Source organism: Lemur catta, chromosome 1 (genome assembly GCF_020740605.2).
Source record: "Lemur catta isolate mLemCat1 chromosome 1, mLemCat1.pri, whole genome shotgun sequence".
Lineage (NCBI taxonomy): Eukaryota > Metazoa > Chordata > Mammalia > Primates > Lemuridae > Lemur > Lemur catta.
The window spans coordinates 97,168,147-97,194,239 of record NC_059128.1 but is presented as its reverse complement, the minus strand read 5'-3'; the positions used below and the strand labels follow the sequence as shown (position 1 = coordinate 97,194,239).

Here is a 26,093-nt window from a genome sequence, read left to right as displayed (position 1 = left end):
ATGAGAGATCTTGAGCCAGAGGCACTTAGTTAAGCTGTGCCCAGATTCCTGATCCATAGAAACTATGAAATGAAGTTTGTTGTTCTAAGCCACTACATGGGTAATTTGTTACACAGCAATAGATAACTAATACCTTCTAGGCAGTAGGTATGGAACTGTGATGAATACAGAGTAGTCTGAGATGACAGATGTTTATGTCTGCAAGGAGTCCTAGGTATAAATAGGAAGACCAGGGAAGGGCTGCCTCTACCAAAGGATGATGGATGCTGGTGGCATCACCTTCATGTGGGGGCAAGGGAGACAGGTAATGTACACCCAAAGCTCTGCTCCCCACTACTGAGTGCTGGGACTTGGCTATGTCTATAGCTTTCCATGACTCCTTATGCACTACTTTGGAAACTTGACTTCACTGCCTGCTATTATTCACTAATGCTGGACATACACATATACATGTGTATATATATAAATGCAAATAAGGGCCACAGGATTTTTAAGCTTAGTACAAAATGTTACTCTACATTCACTCAAATTCAGAATACCTATATGTAAGAAGGTCCACCACTTATTTTTAACTCAATTCTGATTTTATTAATCATCTCTTAGGATATATTTAATAGATATTTCAAGCAAGTTATATTATTTTTGTTTTGTTTATCCTGGAGACCAAAATCATCTTTATAATAAAGCACATATGACACTGTAAAGTACCATGTGATCTAAATAGTGTAAAAACTGACTTGCATTAAAACATTTCCTTTAGGAGTTGAATTTTAGATATCTTTTACTAAAAAACAACATAGAGTAACACTACTAGGAACCTGAAATAATTGTCAAGCATTAGAACTCAGTAGAAGTAACATACAATAAACTTCATTAAAGTCCAAATCCTTCCATTAATGTCTTACGTAAAACTTCTACTGAAATTAGTAGAAAGGATATGACCAAAGCCAAGAAAATTTTGCCTTTATCATCATCTTACCTGAGTGAGAAAAGTAATTTTTTTTAATTTTACCTACTTTGGGCTCTAAAATAGCTATTTTACTTACCATTTGGAAGCCTGAGGAGTATATAAGCTCTCATCATTAACAGGAGTCGTTAACACATTATGGTTTACAACATTTAAATACTTCTCAATGTGAATCTGTTACAAAAAAGTCAAAGTTTAGGCGATTATAGTGGACTTAAGATACTTAGCTAATTTACTTTATTTCATTAGGTTAACACTCTGAATCGTGTAATTAAGCCAAAAAACACAACATGCTATGTGTTATTACATGCCTAAGGTATCATTAGGCATCTTAAGGCCAAATTACTTCAACTATCCCAAACAGCATAATAAATAACTGAAACTCAAAGCCTGAGTGACCTGCAGCATTCTTTAAAAATGAAATTGTGCACAATAGTTGGTAAATTGCTTAGCCAGGTACTAGGCAATACAGACATGGAGTAATGTCTTTTTCTTACAGAAACTTTCCTTTTTCCAAGGAAAGTATTTGGCCTTTAGGTAACAGGTTATTTAAAATGGCCAACCCAAAAACTCCAGCTGGTAATCATTACCAGGTAATATAAGACTATGATGTACTAGTAGCCTGAAAGGGCTACAAAACACACATTTCTCACAGCCTCAGGAGCTTAGCGATAAAGCTGCTAACACAGAAGAGTGAAAGTCTGAAGCAAAAGCAGAGACACTGAAAATAAGAGGTCGAGAAGATGGAGATGGACTTTATTTGGAAGATGGATCCCATTAGCTAATGCATCCTTGTTTCATAAGTGAATATTATCCTGGCCTTCCCTGCCCTTAGCTCTGTTTATAATGATGAAATTCCTATCTACTTAATTTCTCTGTTCCAAAATTTGTACATTTCTTTAGTTTTACTCACTTGATTACAACATTACAAAAGTGAGTAACTTGACCGGGCACAGTGGCTCATGCCTGTAATCCTAGCACTCTGGAAGGCTGAGGCGGGAGGATCGCTTGAGGTCAGGAGTTTGAGACCAGCCTGAGCAAGAGCAAAGACCTCGTCTCTACTAAAAATAGAAAAAATTAGCCAGGCACGGTGGTGCATGCCTGTGGTCCTAGCTACTGGGGAGGCTGAGGCAGGAGGATCACTTGAGCCCAGGAGTTTGAGGTTGCTGTGAGCTAAACTGATGCCATGGCACTCTAGCCTAGGGAACAGAGTGAGAGTCTGTCTCCAAAAAAAAAAGAAAAGAAGAACTCAAAATAGTTAAGCTCTTAGAGAAAAGTCAATTCTTATTTTTTAGAATCCTGGTAAATCCCAGTAAATCTGCATTGTATTGGTATGGATCCTTTTTCGTTAGGCATATTGTTGGATTAATAGTAATTATATTTTCAACTCTAAGTTCTTTTTATCAAACCACATTTTAGGAGTTGTAGTGCATAATCTTACATTTAATCTACTTAAATTCTTTGTGGCATATGACAAATCAATCAGTTAATAATTATCATTATCATTTAAAAACCCAGCAAAATAAGAATGCTGATGACTGCCCTAAAATAAATCCAACTCTGTTGAAGAATTACACGGATCCTGCCACAGTTCTTTCCTTCTACAGGCTTCTTTTTCTCCGTCTAGTATTCTGTTTAATATCTAAAGCTCTACTTACTTTTAACCCCATTTCAGTCCTTTTGATTGCTGTTTCAAGATTCTGAATGTCTAATCTCTGTTCTTTTTTTTCAAGTGAGAATTTGGTAAACTTTTCCTTTAATTGATAAAGGTCTTCATGGACCTATAAGTGTAATAAATATAAAAAATTGAAAGAATACAGACATAGTCCACCTATAGCAGTTATTTATCTTTAAGGTTTATAATATGCTTGGAGTAGCTAGAGCCATAAAGTTGATATTATGATATTTATTGAAAAGGACCACCCCTATCGTTCTAACATGTTCATTATTTACAATGTTCCATTACTGTCCCTCAGATTTTGAAAAACAATGCTTTCATGCAATTTCTGGGATTTTTCCCCCTTTCATTAGAAATAGATTTAAGATAAAACTGCAACTCAATGGCTTCTGCTTTCTCAGGTGGTAAAACAGGTAAGCCAGAGATGATAAGAAGTTTTTGCCAGACTCCAGTTTGTACAAATTGGTTAAGAGGAAAAAGAACAGAAAACTTCCAGCAAAGAAGTTCTAGTGTCTTTCAAAAGAGTATTATAAATGTATTGACAGGGCCTGTTGGTTTTCCACCCTGGCTGGATCTTCCCCACTTACTGCTCTAAAGAAGCAGTTCAGTAGGTGTTGTGGCCTTGATTTTGTTTCATGTAGTGAGAAATTAAAATAATCCCTGAAGAAAAAGCCACATGTTATTACTTTAACATTTCCCTTCAATTTGTATTTTTCTTGGAAACGATGAACATCTCTCCAATGTCAGGCACCCTCAGAATAAAATGGGCACTATGAAATTAGAAAGCACAAGATTCTCTGCATTCATATTAGAAACCAAACTTCAGATAAATACAGATGGCACCAATTATTATATGGGCTGCTGCCACAAGAAAAACATTTTGTTATGCAAATTTATGAATCCAACACCTGTTTCAGCAATAGTCACACCAATAACAATCTGCAGATTGGGTTGCTAAAGGCATTTTGAAATGGTTACCTTTTCTGTTAGTATAACTGGACTCACACATTGATCCAACCTACGTTATTGATTACTCTCAAATGTTCTCACAGAGCCAAGTATTCAAAAGATCAGAATTTGCATCTTCTCACTGATGGGCATCACAGTCTAGTAGACACATTCTGGTCATTTGTACTCTGCACAAATTGTCACGTAAAGCCTTCAAGGCTCACAGATTGAAATTTGAACACACCTACTCCTTGCTTGTAGGCATTAAGGGTGAAGATGTACTTCTTTCGATGGTTTTGTCCAAATTACTGTTGCAAGCTGACTTATCACCTATTGTCTGAAAACATTTGGAGAGCATAAAGAGGTAGTTCAAGGGCAAGGCCCTTTCTAGGCCCCTATTTTTCGGTTCCTCCTTTGAATGCACTGATTTTCCTTCCTCTAGTATCTGTAGCTCCATGTATCTTTCTGTAATTATGTCTTTGAACTGCTAGAGGGAGTGAAAACTGCCCTGGATTACTCATCAGGGTACCAAAGGTTTGCTTTTTTTATTTGTCTTGTATGGGCAACAATACTTCTTCATAGAGTTGTGAGATAATATGTATCAGGCTTGGTACATAGTAAGAACTCAGTAAAGGGCAACTGAACATAATTTGTAGCTCTATCACTTCCCATTTACATGATCTCCATATACATCATCCTAATTTTCTGAACCTCTAATTTCTTCATCAAGAAAAAAAGAATAATTACCCTACTTATTAGAATTCTTGACTGAAAGTGAGGTAATATGTATGAATATGAACCAATATAAGCTTTGGTGCCAATAGGTATGTACTGGAATCCTGCTTCCTCCTTTACTAAACTAAACTTGGGAAAGTTACTTAGCCTCTTAAAGGCTTAGTGTTCTTATCTGTAAAATAGGGATAACGGCTACCTTAGAAGAGTGGCAAGAATAAAATGAGTTAAAATATGTAAAGTGCTTTGTATAGTGCTATCCACATAGGAAGACATTGAACAAATGTTAATTTTCCTTTCCTGAATTATATACTGAAACTCATTACACTATAACTGATATTCAGTAGATGTTTGTTGGATTGAAAAGCAATGCTCCCTAATTTTTCTCAAGAGGTTTTCCTTTTCTTGCCAGATATTTTCTTCATCCCTCTTCATAACCACCTGTTTGTTTAACTGTAATGGAGACAAGTCCTGTAGGAAATGTTACACTAGACTTGGGTAGGAAAAGAGATTTTAAGTTCAAAATGGCTGTTCTTTCTTCAAATAGATCCAGTCTACCATATTGAAGTTTTACATGTCACCTATTATCTCAGTGATCATCAAACACATTACTTTCCATACATTTTCTACTTGGAGAAAGGTTATTATTTTGTTACTTTAGGGACAGAGCAGCTCAATAAGAAGAAGCCCTTAGAAGATTTTATGTAGCAAAGATTTGCTCTAGAGTGTAAAAGAGCCATGATGCCAGACTCAATATTGTCAGTAGCAATATAAAATTCCATTTTATTCATCTCTGCTAAAGATGGAGTTTGGCTGAGTCATTCTCATCACTTTAACCTCATTCATGTTTATATTGCATGCACCTGGCAAATCAAGAGAAATTAATACGAAAGACAGTGACAATATCAAACTGTCAATTATTTCCAATCTTTCCAAGGCTAGTGTTAACATACAACTGTTGGATTTTTGAAATATAATTTCCAAAACAAATTAAAAAGCTAATTTTTATCACAAGACCAGGTAATTCTTTTTGTACAAACATATGTTTAATAGTTAAGTCAAATAAGCATTTATAAAGATATATTTAAAAAGACACATTATTAATAAAGCATAAAAGCAAAACTTTTAAGAGTTACTAGTTAAATAGGAAACATCTCAGAGTCACTACCACACTTCTTCAAGATTACTTCACAAACATGTCATAGCCTATTTAAAGATCTACACATATTGTATATATCATACTGGGCAAGTTACTTTACCTCTTTATAATTTAGTGTCTTCTGTAAGCTGGGGCTCAAAATGATCCCTGCCTAATTGCATTGTTGTTAGGACTTAATGAGATAACCCAAAATTCTCAGCACAGTGTCTGGCTCTCAATGAATAGTGGCTATTATTTTCATTATCATGATGATTATTATCACTATAGTAAAACCTCACTATTCTGATTAGTTGAGGAAAGATCCAGCTAAAATTGTAAAAAGTCTAAATTATAGACTTGAAAGTAAAAGAAGGTAAGTAGTTAACAAAATGCTGCCTAGCAGAATTCTATGTGGAGATGGTAATCATATTTCTTGAACCAAAAATGAAAACATGGACTTTGATACATGATCTGACAATGAGATAGAATATTCACACTCAGACTATCCTGGAAAATCCAAACATTTAATGTTTTTATAATAAGTCACAAAACGAGTTTATAAATAGAGCAGTCATTATTTGTAAATATTTTGTCTTATTTTAGGCATTTTCTTAAAATATTACTTTTACTATTAATTTGTACCATCCATGAAAAAAAGGATTTTCTAAATAATGCTAAATGTCAGTCTGGCTCCATACATTTTTGAACACAGCATAAATTATTGGAGACTGAATTAATGAATAGATCATTATCCAGTCCATCAGGATCTACAAGCCCAGTCCTGTGCTGGGTATAATGGGATATCCAAAAACCCAGCTTGTAACTAACAGAGAAAAATAGCAACACCCATAAAGTTCCAGTTAAGAATGAAGTAGTCCTAATTAATACGATAACAATAATTTTTCCTTTTCTTCTAGGAACTTAGAATAAGAAGCAGCCTAAACTTAAAAAGACAGAAAGGTACATAAAACTAAATGATGTTACATAGTAAGAGACCAGACCAGATCTAACAATAGCCAACATTTACTGTTATACTTTATGTTTCATCCTATATTTTAATCCTTAAAAAGACCCCTGAGGGAGTTAATATTATTATATTCATTTTATACCTGAGGGAATCTGAGGCTTAATGAGGCTAAATAAACTGTGCAAGGTAACACAGCTGGTTAAAAGGGAGAACTATTCAAATCCAGGCAGTCTGACTCCAGAACCTTCAAGCTTAACCATTAACTAGTACATGTATAAATACACAAATGTATACTTGTAAATATAGAAAGCTAAAGGTTGGTAAAAATTCAGTGGAAAAGGTAGGATTTAAATATCTAGAGGAGCAAAAGGGGATAAGGAGAGACTTTCTTTTCATACAAGGAATGAGGGATTGAAAAGGTTTGAGAAGAATGCTTGCACTTTCTATGTAGATAGACCTACCCACCCCCAGAGTTTCTGATTCAGTAGGTCTGGAGTGCAGCCTGTGAATTTGCATTTCTTATGAGTTCCCAGGTGGTGCTGATGATGCTGGTTCTGGGACCACGCTTTAAGAATCACTGGCTTAAAGAGTTGCTTAATGTATTTGATTGAAACACAGACCTAATATGCCGTATTGGGGTGAAGCAACCGGAGATTTAAAGTACCTCTGCTTTATAGTCAATTACACGCACATACACACATACACACACCCCCTCACTTGCCAGAAATAATTTGATTGCCTAGGCTAACAGTAAAGGAGGTCCACTTTTACAATAAAGAGAAATTATGTACTTTTGGTGAAATTAGGTCAATTTAGAGTCAGAAGTGGATCTAATCCAAACTATGTATCGTACAGAAAAGGAAATTGAAGTCCAGTAAGGTGAAGTAACTAGCCCCAAGTGACCCATTTGTGAGGATGTCAAAGTCATGGTCAGATCTCTATTCTGACTCCCAGCCCACTGCTCTTTCCACTAGACATACTGATTATTGGTAGCCTGTTTAAAGGAAATAAACCATAGCCCCAAGTAGAAGTGGAATTCATTTTGTCATGTTTCAGAGTAGTGCTACATGCTCACAAGTACTCAGGAGTCATTGGGAAAGTATGTAAAGTCTTTCAAATTTCCTCATTATATATATGCTATACGTACCGAAGAGAATTTTACATTATACAGAGATCAGCCTCAGTAATTAGGTTAACGTATAGGTTTTCTTCCTCTACACAGCCCGCCACTTAGTGTGTCTGCAGTAACCCAGTTAAACAAGTGAGGGCGCTGATTAACATGGATATGACTATTCTTAGCTCTTCTGTCCTGTTTTACAATTCGGTGTCAACAGATATCTGTTAGTGTAATGTTGCATCCTAGGTTGACCAAACAGTTCCCTCTTGATCCCACACTGAAATGAAAAGGCTTCTGGCTTTAATATACTATTCTGCACTATTCCAAACCACAACGGAAGCAGACCTTGGACATAGAATTATCTCAAAAGAAAGTATGAAACTGAGCATAAGAATTTCCTCCAGGTTGTGGTGTCTTTTGCAGAGATGTTCCAGGTCTAGAAAAATAGAGGAAACTAAAGAGAAACTTAATTGCTTCTATAGTCAACATGAGATATACTGCCAGGAAGAACTGGCCGTTTCTAGGTATGAGTCTCCACTACTGTTCCAATTATTTGGAGTCTACAAAAAGAGCAGGTATGTTCAGTGAAGAATTAACCTTACCCAAAGGGAGGTCTGGACTTTGCTCTTGGCTCCTGGGAAGTGATCTCTAGGACGCTGAAATGTCCTAACAGAAGTATCTTTAGGGGCTTTGGCCACCAGATATTTTAACATGATTTATGATGGGGGTTTTGATCCATGTTGTATTAGTTTAGACGTCTGGAGGAGTGAGAGACTAAGGGCATTAAGTCTGACTTCCAGGAGGGGCTGGGGACTAAAGGTCAGCCACAAGGACAGTATGAGATTGAGTCCCAATAAAGACTCTGGATAACAAAAGCTCAGGCAAGCTTCTCTGGTTGGCAATTCTCTGAATACTGTCATACATTGTGGCTGGGAGAAGGTAATTATGTCTACAACTCCACAGGGTTCCGTGTTTGGACCCCTCCTGGACTCTGCCCCATACAACTCCTCCCGTGGTTGATTTTAGTTTGTACCCTTTCACTATAGTAAAACCATAACTGTAAGCATAGCACTTTCCTGTGTTTTGAGTTGCTCTAGCGAATTATTGAATGCGAAGGTAGTCATGGGACCCCTAAATTTGTAGCCAGCTGGTCTGAAGTGAAGGTGGTTCTAGGGACCCCTTAACTTGCAGTTGGTGTTGAAGTGAGGGCAGTCTTGTGGGGACTCTTCCCTCAGACTTTGCATTTTGGCTAAACTCAGTGCAGAGTGATGGTGAAAGAGAGGATGATAAAAGATGAGGTAAGATTTAGGCATGATTCATAATGCGTCAGTCTATGAAATTGATGAGTGTAGGGGCTTATATTCGGGAGAATGTGTATTTAGGGAATAATCCCTCAGATAGGAGGTAAGAGATCAAAATTCTGACAGAAAGAAACATGAGAACCCTCTGAAGAGTGAGTCCCACTTCAGACCCACTGAGTGAGAGTACTGCTAGAGTGACCTTAGGCAAATTACTTCAAGCCTCAGTCAAATGGAGCTATGTATAAGAAAGTGATGATATATGTGGGAACATCTCAGAAATACCATACGTAAATAGGAAAAAACAAAATGCTCTAAATATTTCAGAAAAATCTCAATGTAACTGTTACAATCTGAGTTATAATGGAGAAGTCAAGCCTTTCTTGATTATTTTCCCTCTCAGATTAGAAAGCTGTTTCGCTGAGTTTTAAAATTTGTCACATTTCTGATTTCAAAACGTTAACTTGATTTGCAATCCAAGTTATCTTTAACATATTTTTCTGCGTGTGTGTTCCCAAGCAAAGGACATGTAGATCCAAAACATTGGGGTACTTAAGAAAAACAGTTCAGGTATTTCAATTTTTCCCCAAATTTCTTATCACCTCCCAATGAGTCTGATTTGTCTTTCTTTCACTTCTCGACGTCATGGGTTCCAATTTTTCAGAATATAACATTTTAACACGGTGCCTCGGTGCCAGGGGACGGCACCAGGAGCGCGTCAGGCCCGTGGGGGAGGTCTGGGGGGCGTTTTGGGGAGCTCCTCCCGTGCGGGAGGCAGTCTGGGGACGGCGCCCCAAGTCGCTGGGCCTCTCTCGGAAGTGCAGGGGCTGGGGAGAGCCAGGGAAGGCCCGTTTCCCACCTGGATTAAGATGGATCCAACAGGGTCGTATTTTTCAGTCTCCTCAGTCATGGTTAGGGCCCGAGAAGGCGAAACCTCCCGGTGGAGGCGAAGCTTCTAGGCGCGGAAACCTGCGCGGGGAGGCGGAGCTGGGGAAGGGGGGCGGGAGGAGGTACGCTCGTCCCCATGGCAACACCGCGCTCGGCCCGGCCTGTTCCACGCTGGGAGCGGAAGGGAGGGGGAGGTGGGGTCCGGGCAGCCAGTCCACTCGGAGAACGCGCTCTTCTTGGCGCGTCTCCCCCTCGCGCCGGCGGCTGTGGTGCCGCCCAAGGCGGAAGCGGCTCCCTGACGGAACCGGCTCGCGGGCGCAGTTATGGCTGCGGGTATCCCTTGTGCGCTGGTCACCAGCTGTTCCTCTACCTTCACCGGAGACCGGCTGGTCCAACGTGAGTAGCGAGGCGCCTGGGCCAACCTCCAAAGCCCTGGAGCTCGGCGGGCGACAGCCCCAAGACCGCGGCCTCTCTCTGGGCCTTGGCCCCGTCGCGGGCACTGGGCTCTTCTTCCACTCGGTCGAGGTGCCCAGTCTCCCCAGGTGTCTGTCCCGGCTCTTAAACTCGTTGCTTTTCTGCCCACCCGGCCTATTTCTGCATTCCTTTCGGCTCTTGTGTAAAGTGACACTGAGACCTGCCCTGCCCAGCCCATCCTACAGGTTGTTGCGAGGATCCGTTGGGATGAACCTAAAGGCTCTCTGGTTCATCTCAGTGACTGCTGAGTTACGAGTGTAAGGTGCTGGAATTGTTGATATTATGAGTTTTCTTGCTATCCTTGCTGTTGAAGTAGAGAGTGTGTTTCCTCTGAATTCTTGGCTACCCCTTGATGTATATAACTCTTGTTAGCCTTGTTCCCTCCACTCTGTAGTTATTCACTAACTTGCCTTCCTGCTGAGGCGTGGGCTGTCTGCTAACATTAGTTTTGGGGTATTACTGGGCCTGGTGTCTTTGCTTCTGGACCCTCCTGGTGGCTGTCAAACTAAGCAACTCTTAAAAGAAACCCTAGACAAGAAAGCCAATGTAGTAGAGAGCATGGGACTGGATCATAGACCAACTCTACCACTGAAGGGCTCTGTGAGGTTAAATTATGTTTAACTCAAGGCTTCTATTTTAAACGTATGGCTTAGAATCCTAGCAGTGTCTCTTATCTGTATGATCGTGGGCAAGTCAACCTCTGCCCTTCAGTTTTTCTATCTGTGAAATGGGATAATTTTCACAGGATTGTGCTTAACTCAGAAGCTGACACATAGTAAGCATTCGATAAATGATAGACATTTTTATTAAAGCACATTGCTGTCTCTCTAACCCTGAGTTTCCTGATCCTTAAAATGGGGCATATGAACCTATCTCACAGAATCGTTTGAAGGACAGGTGACATGACACTTTGAAAGCACTTTGTAAACTATAAAGCAATTGTATAATTATACCTACGCCTGTCAAATGACAGAATTAGGCAAGATGTCCCTCCAACACAAATATTCTATGACTTAGTTATTGTTTGTGATCACTTAGAAAGTTCCTTGCTGGGGTAAAAGTTTAATTTAATTACAGCACTTGCTAAATGGTAACTAACTGGTCTAATTATGCCATTTCCTTATCTCTAAGCAGTGTTCCTTCCCATTTCCTTCCTTCCTTCCTTTTTTTTTATTGTTTCATTGTAAACCTAGTGCATATTCATTAAGTAAAATTTGGCATATGGAGAAAAGAAAATGTCAGCCATAGATAATCTCATAACCCAAACACAAATAATGCTGTGTGTATCCTTCCAGCCTTTTTTTCCAATGCATTGTTTTTAAGAAATAAATAATTACATTTCATCTTCAATTTTATCCTGATATTTTATCCTAATATGTTTGATCCTAATATTTATCAAAAATTGGTTTCTTTCATATATCCATCCAGTGAATGTAGCAGAATTTGCTCAAGATTCTTAAAAATTCTCAGTGTATTTAACATTCCAAAAGACTTATACATTTGGATTCCCATAAATGATATATGAAAGTCTTTTCAAAGACAACCTCAGAAATATTAAGTATTCTGATGGCTATGGTGCTCTATCATGTGCTTTAAGGATCAGAACTGGCCAAAGTGGTCACTGCCTTGATGGAGCTGATTAGCTGTAGTTGGCAAATAGTAACATTGTACTTCTGTAAAGTGTATTAACGTTATTGGGGGTAAAATTAATTCTGTAAAATAATCCATTTTATTTCTGTATGTAAAGTATCTCTTAGATAATTACAGCGCAGGTTAAAATTAGATGACCTTCCTTTGCGACTCATTTGTTATATAGTAGAAGATGAAAGAATAGTTAGCAGATTACTTGAGTAAAGAAAAGTGAACCATGAAAGTGGGCTTATATTTCTTCCAAGGTTATGATTAGAGTAGTAGTGAATAGTATTAGAATGACGTATTTGCTGAGCATTTATTCTTTTACCGTAATTAAAGATTGAATTAAATTAATCATGGGTTGAGGCTAATTTTGGCATAAGAGATGGAGACAACCATAACATTTTGTCAAGTGTTCAGTGATATTAGGCCATGGTATAGTTTTGCCTTGAATCTGATATACCTTTTTGAGATGGTTTGATTCCAGTCTATGCATCAGCAAGAGAAAGCTCCAATTTCTCTTTCCTTCAACATGTGATCTATTTTACTGCCTTTAACCAACAATGGGAAATAGTTCACAACCAAACAACCAAGTTTGTTAGAAATGTACTTAAAATAAGAATCAGTAGGCTTCTACTATGGATAAAATACATGCATGGACTTTGTGAGTAACTTTTTTTTTTTGTCACTCAAAGGACTTATTTTCAGTATTCTGGGTGGGTATCTGACATCAGATAAAAGGGGTGTTACTGACTTACAGTGTAGACTTTTAAAGAGAAATGAAGGCTCAGGATGCTTGAGGAACTTGTGCAAGGTTATATGTGGTGTGAGAGCAAGTGTCTATACTCCAGGGCCAGAGCTCTTTCCACCTCACATATTTTATGAACATTTTACTTTTATTCTGGAAAAGTGTATTCTGATAAATATTTATTAAACACAGAGCTAGTCTCTGTTCTAGTTACTGCAACTAAAATGATGATTAAGATACCATTCCTGCCATGGAGAAAGATGTAATGAAAATGTATGCTCCTCTAGTGACAATATTAAAATGTGACATCTTACTCTCCTTCCCTAGAAGGAACTTTAGGTAGAAAAGTTCCTGGAGACTTCTGGTTTTAAGCTATATAATGCCAACTTAGCGACTGTAGTCCATTCAGTTTCTACATCTGAACAAACATCCAGAACACGTGGAGCAAAATTCTTTCTTTTAGTGAAATGTAGGAATTTGGAGATCTTATAATCATAATAAGCATTTACATGCATATCATTACCCTTCCCAAATATCTTTTCACATCATTTAATTTGGTCCTCATATCTCTGTGAAGGCAGGTTGTATCCATTTTACAGATGAAGAAACTGTGGCTTGGAAATACTAGGTGAGTTGCCCAAAGTGCTCAGGTAGTAAGTGCTGGGGCATATGTTCAAACTCAGGATTTGTGTGCATGGGAATGTATGAATGAAATGTGCTGGGATTCTGTAGCAGTCAGAACTATTTAAATTTAAAGTGGTGGCTTTGGTGTAAGAAATGATAGAGAAGATTAACCTCTAAAAGAAGGTTTTAAAATGTGCTCGCATTGCCATTTAGGATGATTGAAGTCTTGATTTTGAATGAAGAGGGAAAAAACTTGTTGCCCAGAGGACCTATATTAAATAGAGCATTATTTAATCTATATAATATTAAATATATTAAATATATATTAAAAAGAGCTTTATGCATGCCTGGTAGTCTTTAACGATGTCTGGATTTTTCCCAACTGAGTGAACTCAAAGTAGAGACATTATATATATTGGTTATTCCTACTATATAGGATTAACATTGAAAATAAAGGTTGTTTCAGACTATTTCTAACATCCCTTCTAGATGTAAAATTCTGTGTTACTGTGTTAATTACTTGTTTTTATTTAAGGTTATAGAATGCTTCTTAACTTGACTCTGGCATTCTTAATTTTTTTCTGTGTGTTTATTTTTTGAAAACTTAAGAATCAAACCTCATGTTAAGGTTGCAGTTAGACACTTGACTTGTGGAGTAGAAAATTTAACCTTTTGTGTTTGGAATTCAGATGCATTTACCCATAGAAACAATTCTCTGGTCCTCAGGTTTCTGAAACTGTAGAACCAAAAAGTTCAATTATATGATGGGTAACCTAAGGCTTTGGAGAATTACACAGGTGAAGCCTGCCATCATTTATAACATTGCTTCTTTGGAAAGTATGCGTTCTTTTGCAAGACCAGGAGTTTGTTTCTAGGTCTGTCAGACTCCTAAACTTACAAAAGAATCTTAAAGTAACTTACTAAGGAGAACATTCTTATTTCAAAGGTAGAGCCTATTGTACGGCTTTGCCACTGATGTCTAGCAACAAAATAGGGATAAGAGCTTTTGTCATCTAATTTGCATTTTTCTGCAGCTGCTTGAGGTATTCCTAGTGGAGCCTTTTGATATATTCTTGGAATAAGTGATAATTTTTGCCTAAGCAAAGTTGCTTATTTTGTTGTGGTAGGAGAACTCTGCCATTGATTGGATTGTATATTTCCAAGTCTTTATTTTCTTGATTGGATGGAAGATTGGGCCAGCAAGATCCAGCACAAGAGCCTAGAGTTGTTATCCCAGAGTGATTAAGTAGATGGTCAGACTAGAGTGGTGATTTCAGCTGGTGATGGGGGTAGGGAAAACAATTTTTTTTAGGTATTATACTTAATATATTTTAAATTTTCAATTAACATTGGAAGAAGGCTTAAGATTTTTATGTTTATTAAAACAGGGATATCAAGTCTTCAATCTAAGGAGAAGGGAAAGCTTAAATACAAGTTTATATTCTCTCCAGACCCAAAGGGACTTAAAAAACATGTCCACATTATGTTCCAGTATATGTGTATGTGAATTAAAGTTGAAAGTAGCTGTGGTTTTCCAAAGTTGTTCAGCTCATAAAAGTTGGAGAAGTTAAGATTCAATTCTAGTTCTATAAATGTAAAATATGATCAAATTCTTGGCAACCAGAACTGGATGTACCCACAGTGGAGGTAGGGATAGGAGAAATCGCCATAGACAGTTTTACTGCTAAAATGAGAACCCTTGTTGCTCTCAAAATAAGTTTACATTTGTTTTATTCTGCCATGGTAGTTGGAGCCTTAGTAGATGAAGTGTGATAAGTTAAATAAGAAATGAAAATGTCTCTATTGGCATCCAGTTTATTTCTCTAGTTGTGGAGTAGAGAATTTGACTCTTTTATTTTGTAGCAAAGGCGGGTGGGGGGCTGACGGGGTGTCTTGCAATGTTGCTCAGGCTGATCTTGAACTCCTTTTAATATATTTACAGGTATGTGCAACCATCATTACAATCTGATTTTAGAACACTTTATCATCCTAGAAGGAACCTTGTGCCTTGAACTCCTGGCCTCCCACCTTGGCCTTCCAAAGTGCTGGATTACAGGTGTAAGCCACTGTGCCCACTGAGAATTTGACATTGTGTGTGAAGTTTTAGAGTAGTCTTTTAGCTATGGCTTGATGAGGGTAATGATTATAAGGTGTTGTCTTTCCATTAAATGGCCTACCCATAAATAGGGGAGGGGATAGAGAGTAGGAGAAGAAATACCAGTGGAACAGTATTATACATCAGCCTATGTTGCACAAAACCATTTAAGATATGGACAGTATTGTATCATCCTGGAAGATTCTGAGCATGTCTAGATTCAGACCTTTATTTCCGGGCCATCTAACTGCCTGTTTTTGTGTGGCAAAGGTAAAAATAGCTAGCAAGTATGCAGTGGTCATTTGGCTTAAACAACTTGCTGCCTTTTGCCCTATATAATTCCTCAACAAATAATAGCACTCAATAAATAATGAAATCTGATATAAAATCATTTTTTATAAGATTAAAGTATGAAACTTTCAATTTTTCTGGTAAGAATGATAACCTGGACATAACGTTGTATTAATGTTGGACCCAGCATATGCAGATACCACAAGTACATCTCTAATAATTACTTATCCAGGAAGCAAGATTGATGTAGGATAAGATGGATTAAGACAGTTGTGAAACTCTTAGTTTTTATTAAGTTTTAGGTTCAGTAGCAACCCATTTAGGGTTTAATTTTCCATACAGATCTATCTGATGTCTGGTTCTACATAGAAGTGGAGAAAAGTATCACCGTACTTGGATCAAATCAGACTACTCAGAGCAGGAAAATGTGTGATCATTTAGCAGTAAACAGCACTGCGATGCTGATATAACAGAGTTGCCATTCTGTCTGAATTCTAATGGGGTTATGCAGGATTTTTTGTGAGGAAAAAACTGTATGTTGAGCACTAAATGCTATCCTCTTCTTCGCTGTATGACTTTAAACAAATTAATTTCATTCCACAAATATTTACTAAGTACCTTCACATGTGCCATCCATTGTTCTGAGTACTATTAATAAAATATTATGTGCCCTGGTCACCTACCTCATCAGTAAAATGAGGGCATTGTCTCCCAAAAATCTTCTGTGATTTCTTAGCCTTATTGGGGTATAATTTAAATACTGTACAATCTGCCTGTTTTAAGCATACAATTCAGTGATTTTTAATATATTTACGGGTTTGTGCAACCATCATTACAATCTGATTTTAGAGCACTTTATCATCCTAGAAGGAACCTTGTGTCTATTTGCAGTCATGCCTCATTCCCACCAGTAGCTCTAGGCAACCACTAGTATACTTTCTGTCTTTATAGATTTGCCTTTTCTGGACATTTTATATAATTGGAATCATATAATAGGTGGTCTTTTGTATAGCTTGTTTCACTTAGCATAATGTTTTTGAGTTCATCCATATTGTAGTATGTACTTCATATTTCATTGCTTGGATGTACCACAATTTGTTTATCTATTCATCAGTTGATGGATGTTGAGTTGTTTCCACTTTTTGACTATTGTGAATAATGCTGTTATAAACATTCTTGTACAAGTTTTCATGTGGATATATGTTTTCATTTTTCTTGGGTAGATGCCCAAGAGTGGAATTGCTGGGTCATATGGTAAGTTTGTGTTTAGTATTTTAAGAAACTGCCAAACCATTTTCCAAAGTGCCTGCACCATTTTACATTCCCATCCGCAGTATATGAGGATTCCAGTTTCTCCACATCTTTGACCACACTTGTTATTGTCTATGTTTTTTACTATAGCCATTCCAGTTGGTAGGAAGTAGTGTCTCATTATAGTTATGATTTGCATTTCCTTAATAACTAAAGATGTTGAGAATCTTTTCCTGTGCACATAGTCCACTTATGTGTTAATATATTCTTTGGTGAAATGTCTATTCAAATCTTTTTTGCCCACTTTTAAATTGTTTTTTTTTTTTTGTCTTCTTCTTGATGAAAAAGTTCTTTATTACAAGTTCCTTATCCATATATAATTCACAAATATTTTCTTCCATTCTGTGGCTAGGCTTTTGGTTTTCTTGTTGGTGTCTTTTGCAATACCAAAGTTTTTAATTTTGATGAAGTCCTATTTATCAATGATCCATTGACCGTGTATTGCCCAATAATGATTTTACCCTTCTGGAAGGACCTTTTGGATGTTGGGACGTTGGATCTGTTAGCTCTGTGACACTTTCTTTTTTTTTTTTTTTTTTGAGACAGAGTCTCACTTTGTTGCCCGGGCTAGAGTGAGTGCCATGGCGTCAGCCTAGCTCACAGCAACCTCAAACTCCTGGGCTTAAGCGATCCTACTGCCTCGGCCTCCCGAGTAGCGGGGACTACAGGCATGCGCAACCATGCCCGGCTAATTTTTTGCTATATACATTTTTAGTTGGCCAGATAATTTCTTTCTATTTTTAGTAGAGACGGGGTCTCGCTCAGGCTGGTCTCGAACTCCTGACTTCGAGCAATCCACCCGCCTCAGGCCTCCCAGAGGGCTAGGATTACAGGCGTGAGCCACTGCGCCCGGCCATCTGTGACACTTTCTGATGGGCAAAGCTAATATTTGAGCACAAGGGCTACAAAGTAAATGTTCTTTATTAAATTTATTCTGTTTTGGAAAATTCATCTAGACATGTTTGCCTTTTTTCAGAGTAAATTAGCGTCTGTTGCAGATACTGTTGTCATCCTGAACAGACATTGACATTTCTTATAAAGTTTTATTACTTGATGCTGATTTGTTTGTGAAAATTACCATTTGAATATGAAAATTATTTTCATCTTAAAATTGTCCTTTAGGCTTATGCATTCTTTCTTCCATAAAACTGTCATTCATAGATTATTTTCCAAGCATCTAAGATGAACTTGCCAAATAATTTTTATGGTTAATAATCAAAGAAGATACTTGTAAGAGATTTATAAGATATAAATGGAAAACATTTGTGTCTGGGGTGGGAGGTTATGATGCCTGGCTGTAATGACTAGTTTCAGCTCTTTGAGAAAGAATAAAACCAACTTTACATTCCAGAACTTTTATTTTGTTTCATGAATACGGCTAGGTCAACCATTAGGTTTCCTTGCTTTAGATCAAGGTTTTTCAACTTTAGTACTGTTGACATTTTGGGCCAGATAATTCTTTCTTGTGTGGGGCTGTCCTGTGCATTGTAGGATGTCCAGCGGTATTGTTGTCCTCTGCTCACTATATACTAGTAGTTTCTCCATACTTGTGATAACCAAAAATGTCTTCAATTCTTGACATTATGTCCTCAGGGGGGAAAATCACATTCCTACAGAGAACCACTGCATTAGAAGTATATTTAGAACTAGCAATGGAATTCAAAGAAGCCCCTCCCCCACAAAATATGGGTGGGAATTGTCCATCGCTGTACCACTAGGATTGACAAAGTAGCCTTTGCATGCAGCCCATAAAACCTATAGGCTCATGGTTCCTGCTTGGCCCTCAAAACACTTCTCCATATTTTCTCTCTCCCCTTCTTGCCAGCTTCTTTATGTTTTGTGTGCATGTTTGTCTCTGACTGCATTATGAAGTCCTCTAAAGGCAAGCAGAGATTATGCATCCCCCATCTGCCCCAATTATTATAAGATGAAGCTCTGGTGACCAATTCCAGACAACTGTTGGGACAAAGTAAACTTGAGGAAAAGAAAGGGAACTGGGTTGGATTTCCTCTGTTTCAATTTTTAAAACTTTTCCACCGTGATATAATAAGCCCCAGAGCATGTAGAAATGAGAAGTTAGAGTGTGACCAGAGAAAAGGAGTGTGTCAAGGAGAGGTAATTAAGTGTCATAAGCAAACCAGAATCTCTGTGCTGTTGTTGAAGGGGCTTAAAGATTGCTTTAACTCAATCCAGTTATTCTTCGCTCAGCAACTTAATACTGCTCCAGTGATTGACTGGTCAAATAGACTAAAACAAATATTACATACACTTGCACCAGGTGGCTGGGGTATGATTACTCAGGGAATCCCAGACACTAATTTCTTGACATTTTCCTGTGTAAAGTTCTAGCGCTAATGTTAACTTTTAAATGTTACATAGGCTACAAAGGCCCTTTACATTGAAGTGGTATGATCTACTCTTAGTACTTAAGGAATAATCTGTTAGTAAGTGCTACAAAGTATTTGACAGCATCCTACTTAAATGACATTTTCATGAAATGGTGGCTTAGAAATTGTAACTAGTTGCAACAGTATGGATCCATTATGATTTTTAAAGATCTCTGTTTTTCCTTGCTGGTGAATGAAAACTCTGAATTTCATATTTGTTCCTAAATCATATTTTGCTCAATTCTTTTCTTTCATAATGGCTACTTTTCCTTTTAGCTGACATCAGACTCTGCTGCCTCCTATATTTTCCTAGTTATTTTTTCTTCTGTCTCAGTGTATGCCTTAACAATGGGAAAGAAAAATTTGAGAAGGCATATTTTAGGGGGTGGTCAGAGGTGGAAGGGAGTGGCCAGAGCAGCTTAAAGGAGGCGGTTATTTCCTAATTGTAATATTTCTTACTAACTCTCTTCAGTGTGTTTCTAACCTACCCCTAGTCAGGAATGCTGTCACAAATGGGAAAAACTAAATTGGGAAGAAGAAAATAAGTATTTACTGTGCTCAGTGTCTGTGCTTTCTTCTACATTGTTTCATTTAATTAAGAAGCCATTTGAGGATTATTTTTGTGCCATTTGCAGGTGAGGAAATGAGACACAGAGAGGTTAATCTTTCCAAGGCCCTGCAAAGAGCCAGCATTCAAACACAGGTCGGGAGGGAGAGGAACTTTGGGTTTCCAGAAGAGTAGATACCATGAAAGACAAACCTTGTGAGGGTAAGAGGTTATGATGCCTGTCTGTAAAGGCACTTTCAATTTATGAGATAGAATACAACCAACTTTGCATTCTCAGAAAAGTGCTGGTTTCTGGAAGGACCATCTTGCTTTAAGGTGGCAGCTATCACTTGCCTCAGGGCATAGGAAATATGATTTAACCACTGAATAACTTTTGTTCACAAAGAATGTCATGATTTGTTAAGTGCACATTAATTCTACTGGTATTAAATGTGTACTTAATTATTTTACTGGAGGGGATATGAAAAAACCAAAACAATATCAATGTACCTGGTTTGGAATGCACTTTGTCTTTTCCGGCTGAGGTGGATAGATGAGGGGGTGAGATAAGGGCGTGTGTGTGTGTGTGTGTGTGTGTGTGTGTGTGTGTGTGTGTGTGTATGAAAGAAAATGAATATTTGTGGTGTTTTGGGAATTCACCTTGAACTTCAGTCTGCTTCCTAATTCATGCTAGAGAGAGTATTACCTCCTATTGATTCTTAAGAATAGAAAGCTAGCTGCCTCTTTTCTTTGGTTTGATTGCATACTGCACGTACACTTTCTCTGAGGAAAGGAATATTAGGATAGACAGGGAGTAGTGCAGCGCTGGGCAAGAGGAAAGGGAGATACTGTGTTACTAAGCTGAAATGCCTTCGCATGCAGCTTCCTTCAAATCTCTTGACTCTTCCTTTTCAATAACTTGTCATGTGGAATTATAGAGGAAATAAGTTTGCCAAGGAAGTGAAAAAGTAAATAGGAGTTACTGGAGAATTGGAGAATTGATGGCTGTGTAAAAACAGTTTCTCATATAGGGAAAGAGGTTTATACTTGCACTTAAAACTGAAGGAAGGTTTATACTTGCTACTGGAACTAGGGTGACATTTAACTTCCCATATAAAAGCACTACAAATTCACTGTTTTAAGCTGTGAAACCAAGTTTGCACTAACGGAATTGGCTATTAATTACCTAGTGTTTGTCTCTTAAATGATGTATTACAGCTCCACCAGGTGGCTGCCAGCAATGTGACTGAGACAGGCTGACATCCACCAGGAGGAGGGTGAAGCTGCTCTTGATTTTACTTGTGCATATCAGAGTTGGCTACATAAAAATTCAGTTTAATGAAGGGCAAAGAAAGAAGACCATTGGAGGTTTTTCTAGGAAGTCTGCCTGGCCAAAACAAAAACAAAAAACTACCCTCAAGATCACATATAAATACCCAGATGCCATAGTTTTCTGATGTGTTAACAGTGCTGCAGGTCCATGTATAATGGTGCCCTCATTCTTGCTATTCTTTTTGGTGTTCCTAAAAGGACAAAGGATACTTTAGGTCCATAGGTTAGTTTTGGCTTGTGACTGTTGGAGACTTGAGTATGATCTAGCTCAGATGCTAAATATTATAACATCACAGTATGGCAGGAAAGAATGCTGGTGACCTGAATTCAGTTTTAAGCTTTGCTCCTATTAGGCAAGTGGCTTATTTTTTCTGGGCCTCGGTTTTCTCATCTGTGAAATGAGTGAATTACATCAGCTGATCAGTAGAAACTCTTAGCCGTGTGCATAAACATTTGAGTGATTTTGTTGTAATTTGAAAAAGAATAAACTTGTTAAGCATTTGAAGCCAAATAGGAAAGATGAGGGAGGAAAGCTATATTGAGTGTAGACATTTACATTTTTTAAATTAAACTCTACATTATGATATTGATGATAAGAACAAGAATGAGACAGCCTTCAACATTCTCTCCATAGTTTTAATATGGCACAGATGTGATAATAAAGTCCATATGCAGCCTTGCAGAAAGTATCTGATTAGACATGAAATGTTAAAAATGAAAAAAAAAAAACCTGATCAGTAAATTGAGCTATCAGCTTGTTTTAGTCAGCACAGAGAATTAAAAAAAAATACAAAACAAAAAAAACCCTATCAGCTACTAAAACGTTGAAATGTGAAATACATTGTCCCAACTTACTGGTTCTGTTCCCATCTAGGTTTAGAGAAAAGAGAAAGAAATAGTTTCTTTCTGTGTGTTAAGTAAGTATCTTAATCATTTAAAAATCAAAGGCAGCATAAAATTGAAATCCTAAGAGTTCTGAGTAACAAACATTGGTGTATTCTTTTGTATTCTAAACATTAATAAAATGAACAAACCTTAATGGATCCAAATATTCTAAATTGCATTCAGTAATTATATGCCATTTTAATTGCTTTTATTTTTCTTGTTAGTTGAAGATGCTGATTTGAAAAAAGCATAACCCAAATTTGATTCTAGTTTTTAACTCTACAACCAGTTTAGGAAATACCAAGAACTGATTGTGGCAATGATAGGAATATTAGTCTCTTTGCCTTTGAACTTTTCCCCTTAAAAACAAGTGAATTCATTACTATATTTTATTCCTTGTGTTTCCCCCCTTTAAAAACATAATCAAGTAAAGTCCCAGCTACTCAGGAGGCTGAGGCAGGAGGATTGCTTGTTCCCGGGAGTTCCAGGTTACAGGAAACTATGAATGTGCCATTGTGCTCCTACCTGGGTGACGTTTTGTAATATGCCTTTACATACAACCTTAAGTTTATTTTAAATTTAATTTTTTTTGTTAAAAAAAGTGCTTTTCATTTTTCAGAAGACGAGTTCCTCCTAATAACCATGTAATGAAACTTTAACAACAAAAAGTATGCACACGTGTACATACACATACACATTTTGTATATTATTATACATTATCCTTAGCAGTCTTCTGGACTAAATAATTTCCCCATATCTTTATGTTGAGCAAAAGTGATGGCAGCTTTCCAAATATATAATCTTAGCTCTGCATCCTAAAATCTAACTTCTAGTTTTCAGTGTTCTACTAATTATGAGTTTGAGACATATTTTTTTTTCTGTTTTTTTAGGTTATTTATTTATTTTTTATTTCAGCATATTATGGGGGTACAAATGTTTAGGTTACCTATATTGCCTTTGCCCCACCTGAGTCAGAGCTTTAAGCGTGTCCATCCCCCAGACGGTGGGCACCGCACCTATTAGATGTGAATAATACCGATCCCCTCCTCCTCCCTCCCACCTGTCTGACACCTAATGAATGTTACTACTATATGTGCACATAAGTGTTGATCAGTTAATACCAATTTGATGGTGAGTACATGTGGTGCTTGTTTTTCCGTTCTTGGGATACTTCACTTAGTAGAATGGGCTCTAGCTCTATTCAGGATAATAGAAGATGGGCTAGATCACCATTGTTTTTTGTGGCTGAGTAGAACTCCATGATATATATATATATACCACATTTTATTAACCCACTCATGTATTGATGGGTACTTGAGTTGTTTCCACATCTTTGCAATTGTGAATTGTGCTGTTATAAACATTTTAGTGCAGATATCTTTTTTATAGAATGTCTTTTTTTCCTCTGGGTAGATGCCCAGTAATGGGATTGCTGGATCAAATGGTTGTTCTACTTAGAGCTCTTTGAGGTGTCTCCATAATACTTTCCACAGAGGTTGTACTAGTTTGCAGTCCCACCAGCAGTGTGTATGAGTGTTCCTATCTCTCTGCAACGACACCAACATTTATTGTTTTGGGACTTTTTGATAACTCACTGGAGTTAAGTGATATCTCATTGTGGTTTTGATTTGTATTTCCCTGATTAGAGATGTTGAAAATATTTGCATGCTGCACATCCAATAAAGGGCTGTTAACTAGAATCTATATAGAACTCAGGAAAATCAGCAAGAAAAAAATCAAACAGCCCTATCAAAATGTAGGCAAAGGACATGAACAGAAATTTTTCAAAAGAAGATAGACTAATGGCCAAAAAATATATGAAAAAATGCTCAACATCTCTAATCATCAGGGAAATGCAAATCAAAACCACAACTGAGGCATATTTTACATGTTTCTCTTACTATGCATCAAAAAGCAGTTGTGACTATTTACTCTATATTCTTCTAATAAACCAATTAGTGACATTTCATTTTACTTCTGTAAGCTCATTTTCCACATTTGTATAAAATGAAAGTGGGGTTATGGGTGTGAGAGATGGAAGTTTGGGATAGAACAATTTCTAATGTCTCTTCCAGTTCTAAGTATTGTATGACATGAGGGAAGCAAAATACTTCGATGGCTCTGTGATCACATGTATATATATTTATTTTTTCATCATTGACTTGTCTCTTACTGAGGATTTCCTATTATGCACTTGGATTTCTGAAAGATTTAGTTATAATTAAAACATTTACAGTAATTTGCTTGGTGATTATAGATTTAAAATTTACCAGCAGTGTCTTCATCAAACAAGGATTTGGATTGGCTTTCAGACTGTGAACAAGGCTGAATACAAATAGAACTGGGGTCATTTATCTGTAGCCATTCTTTCATTTCATTAATTTAGTTAATGTCTAAGCATTTGGTCCAAGCAGTGTATGTAGCTCTTCTAGTTTATTAATGGTTAACCTTAATCCTATATTCCTTTTAGCTTGTGATAAGTACAAAATAGAAATTCTATAAGATTTTTGTAATCTTCTACCTCCCATGAAGTACTTAAGCAACAAGATAAATGCAGCTGTCATTCTTCCTCTTCTACTTGCTCTTTTCTGGATATCTGGTTAGATGATGATTTTCTCTCATCTGTTATCTAGTCATAATGATTTTTGCATTCTTAAAGGAAAAAACCCAATGTCTTAAATTATGTCACCATTACTTTTATCATCAAATGATCAGAAAATAAAATGACCTAATAAATGCAGAGCTCTTTGAAATCCTTGCACAAAGGGAAACAGCCAAAGTACCAGATTAATCTGGTATCTTATTGAGAAAATTGACCAATGTATATTGGTTTTGCACTTTCCTTTGTAATGTTGTGTCATTTATTTAGATATTCTTGGAATAGAAGATCTTACTGTGGAAGTGACTTCCAATGATGCTGTGAGATTTTATCCCTGGACCATTGATAATAAATACTATTCAGCAGATATCAATCTATGTGTGGTGCCAAACAAATTTCTTGTCACTGCAGAGATTGCGGAGTCTGTCCAAGCATTTGTGGTTTACTTTGACAGCACACAAGTAAGACTTGTTTTTCATAGAGCTTTGAATAAGAAATTATTGTGTGCTTCTCCCCCTACATTTTCTGTGAGTTTCTTACATGTCTGTCTTCTGTTTGTTTGTTTTTGCTCCCTCTAGAAATCAGGTCTTGATAGTGTCTCCTCATGGCTTCCCCTGGCAGAAGCATGGTTACCTGAGGTGATGATCTTGGTCTGTGACAGAGTATCTGAAAATGGTAAGGCATGCAGATGGGATAGTAGTTGATATGTATGTTTGCTATGCAATAGGTAAACAGAGTACACCTATTTCCTTAACTTAGAACAGTACATCTCATGTCACTTTATTACTTTACAAAAATATTTGCAGCTATATTTCTTTGGAATTTTGTAATATTTCCTTTTTTTTTTTTAGGGATGGATACTTTGAGAAATTGTCTTCTTTATATTATTTTATTTTAGATACCTAGAATAAATTTAGAATAACATAGACATTAAGGGAATACATTGAGATTTGTGGAGAGCATTGCAGGGGTATTCATGTTTTATTTTTGCTTATAAAGATTCTTTTGCACATTATTTTAGGTGTAAACCGACAAAAAGCTCAAGAATGGTGCATCAAACATGGCTTTGAGTTAGTAGAACTTAGCCCAGAGGAGTTACCAGAGGAAGATGGTAAGTGTTTATGTGTTAGTATAATAGAAAACATGGCATTTAGATTGAGATATGAGAGATTATTTTAATTCAGAGAAGAAGAATCACAGTGAAATTCAAGAAATATTTTTTCCCCAGCTGTTTGAAAAAATCTGTGCAGAATTCACTGATGTGGTCTTACCATTAATGTAATAATCCATTTATTTAGTTTCACCATCCATTTTAGGACTTTTGAAAATGTTGTTTTTCTTACAGATAAAGGTAAAGGATTTTTATGTAAAATCTTTGTCATTTCCCCAATCCCTTATCCTTTTCCACTGTCAGAGGACAGTTAGACCTATCTAT

At 37.0% G+C, this 26,093-nt stretch overlaps 2 protein-coding genes across 3 annotated transcripts in view; one reads left to right on the top strand and one right to left on the bottom strand.

Annotated features, from left to right (window-relative positions):
* IQCH (IQ motif containing H) overlaps positions 1 to 9,793 on the bottom strand; it is a 201,869-nt gene extending 192,076 nt beyond the window's left edge. The window contains exon 1 of the mRNA XM_045541606.1: positions 9,705 to 9,793. The gene's annotated coding sequence lies outside the window, so the exon portion shown is untranslated. The remainder of the gene's footprint in view (positions 1 to 9,704) is intronic.
* A 163-nt stretch (positions 9,794 to 9,956) lies between these two features.
* Positions 9,957 to 26,093, top strand: part of AAGAB (alpha and gamma adaptin binding protein) — a 45,938-nt gene continuing 29,801 nt past the window's right edge. For both annotated transcript variants that reach the window (XM_045541587.1, XM_045541577.1), the window contains exons 1-4: positions 9,957 to 10,129; positions 24,929 to 25,119; positions 25,237 to 25,333; positions 25,680 to 25,769. In XM_045541587.1, the coding sequence (XP_045397543.1) occupies positions 10,057 to 10,129; positions 24,929 to 25,119; positions 25,237 to 25,333; positions 25,680 to 25,769 (451 nt within the window). In that variant the 5' untranslated portion in view covers positions 9,957 to 10,056. The remainder of the gene's footprint in view (positions 10,130 to 24,928; positions 25,120 to 25,236; positions 25,334 to 25,679; positions 25,770 to 26,093) is intronic.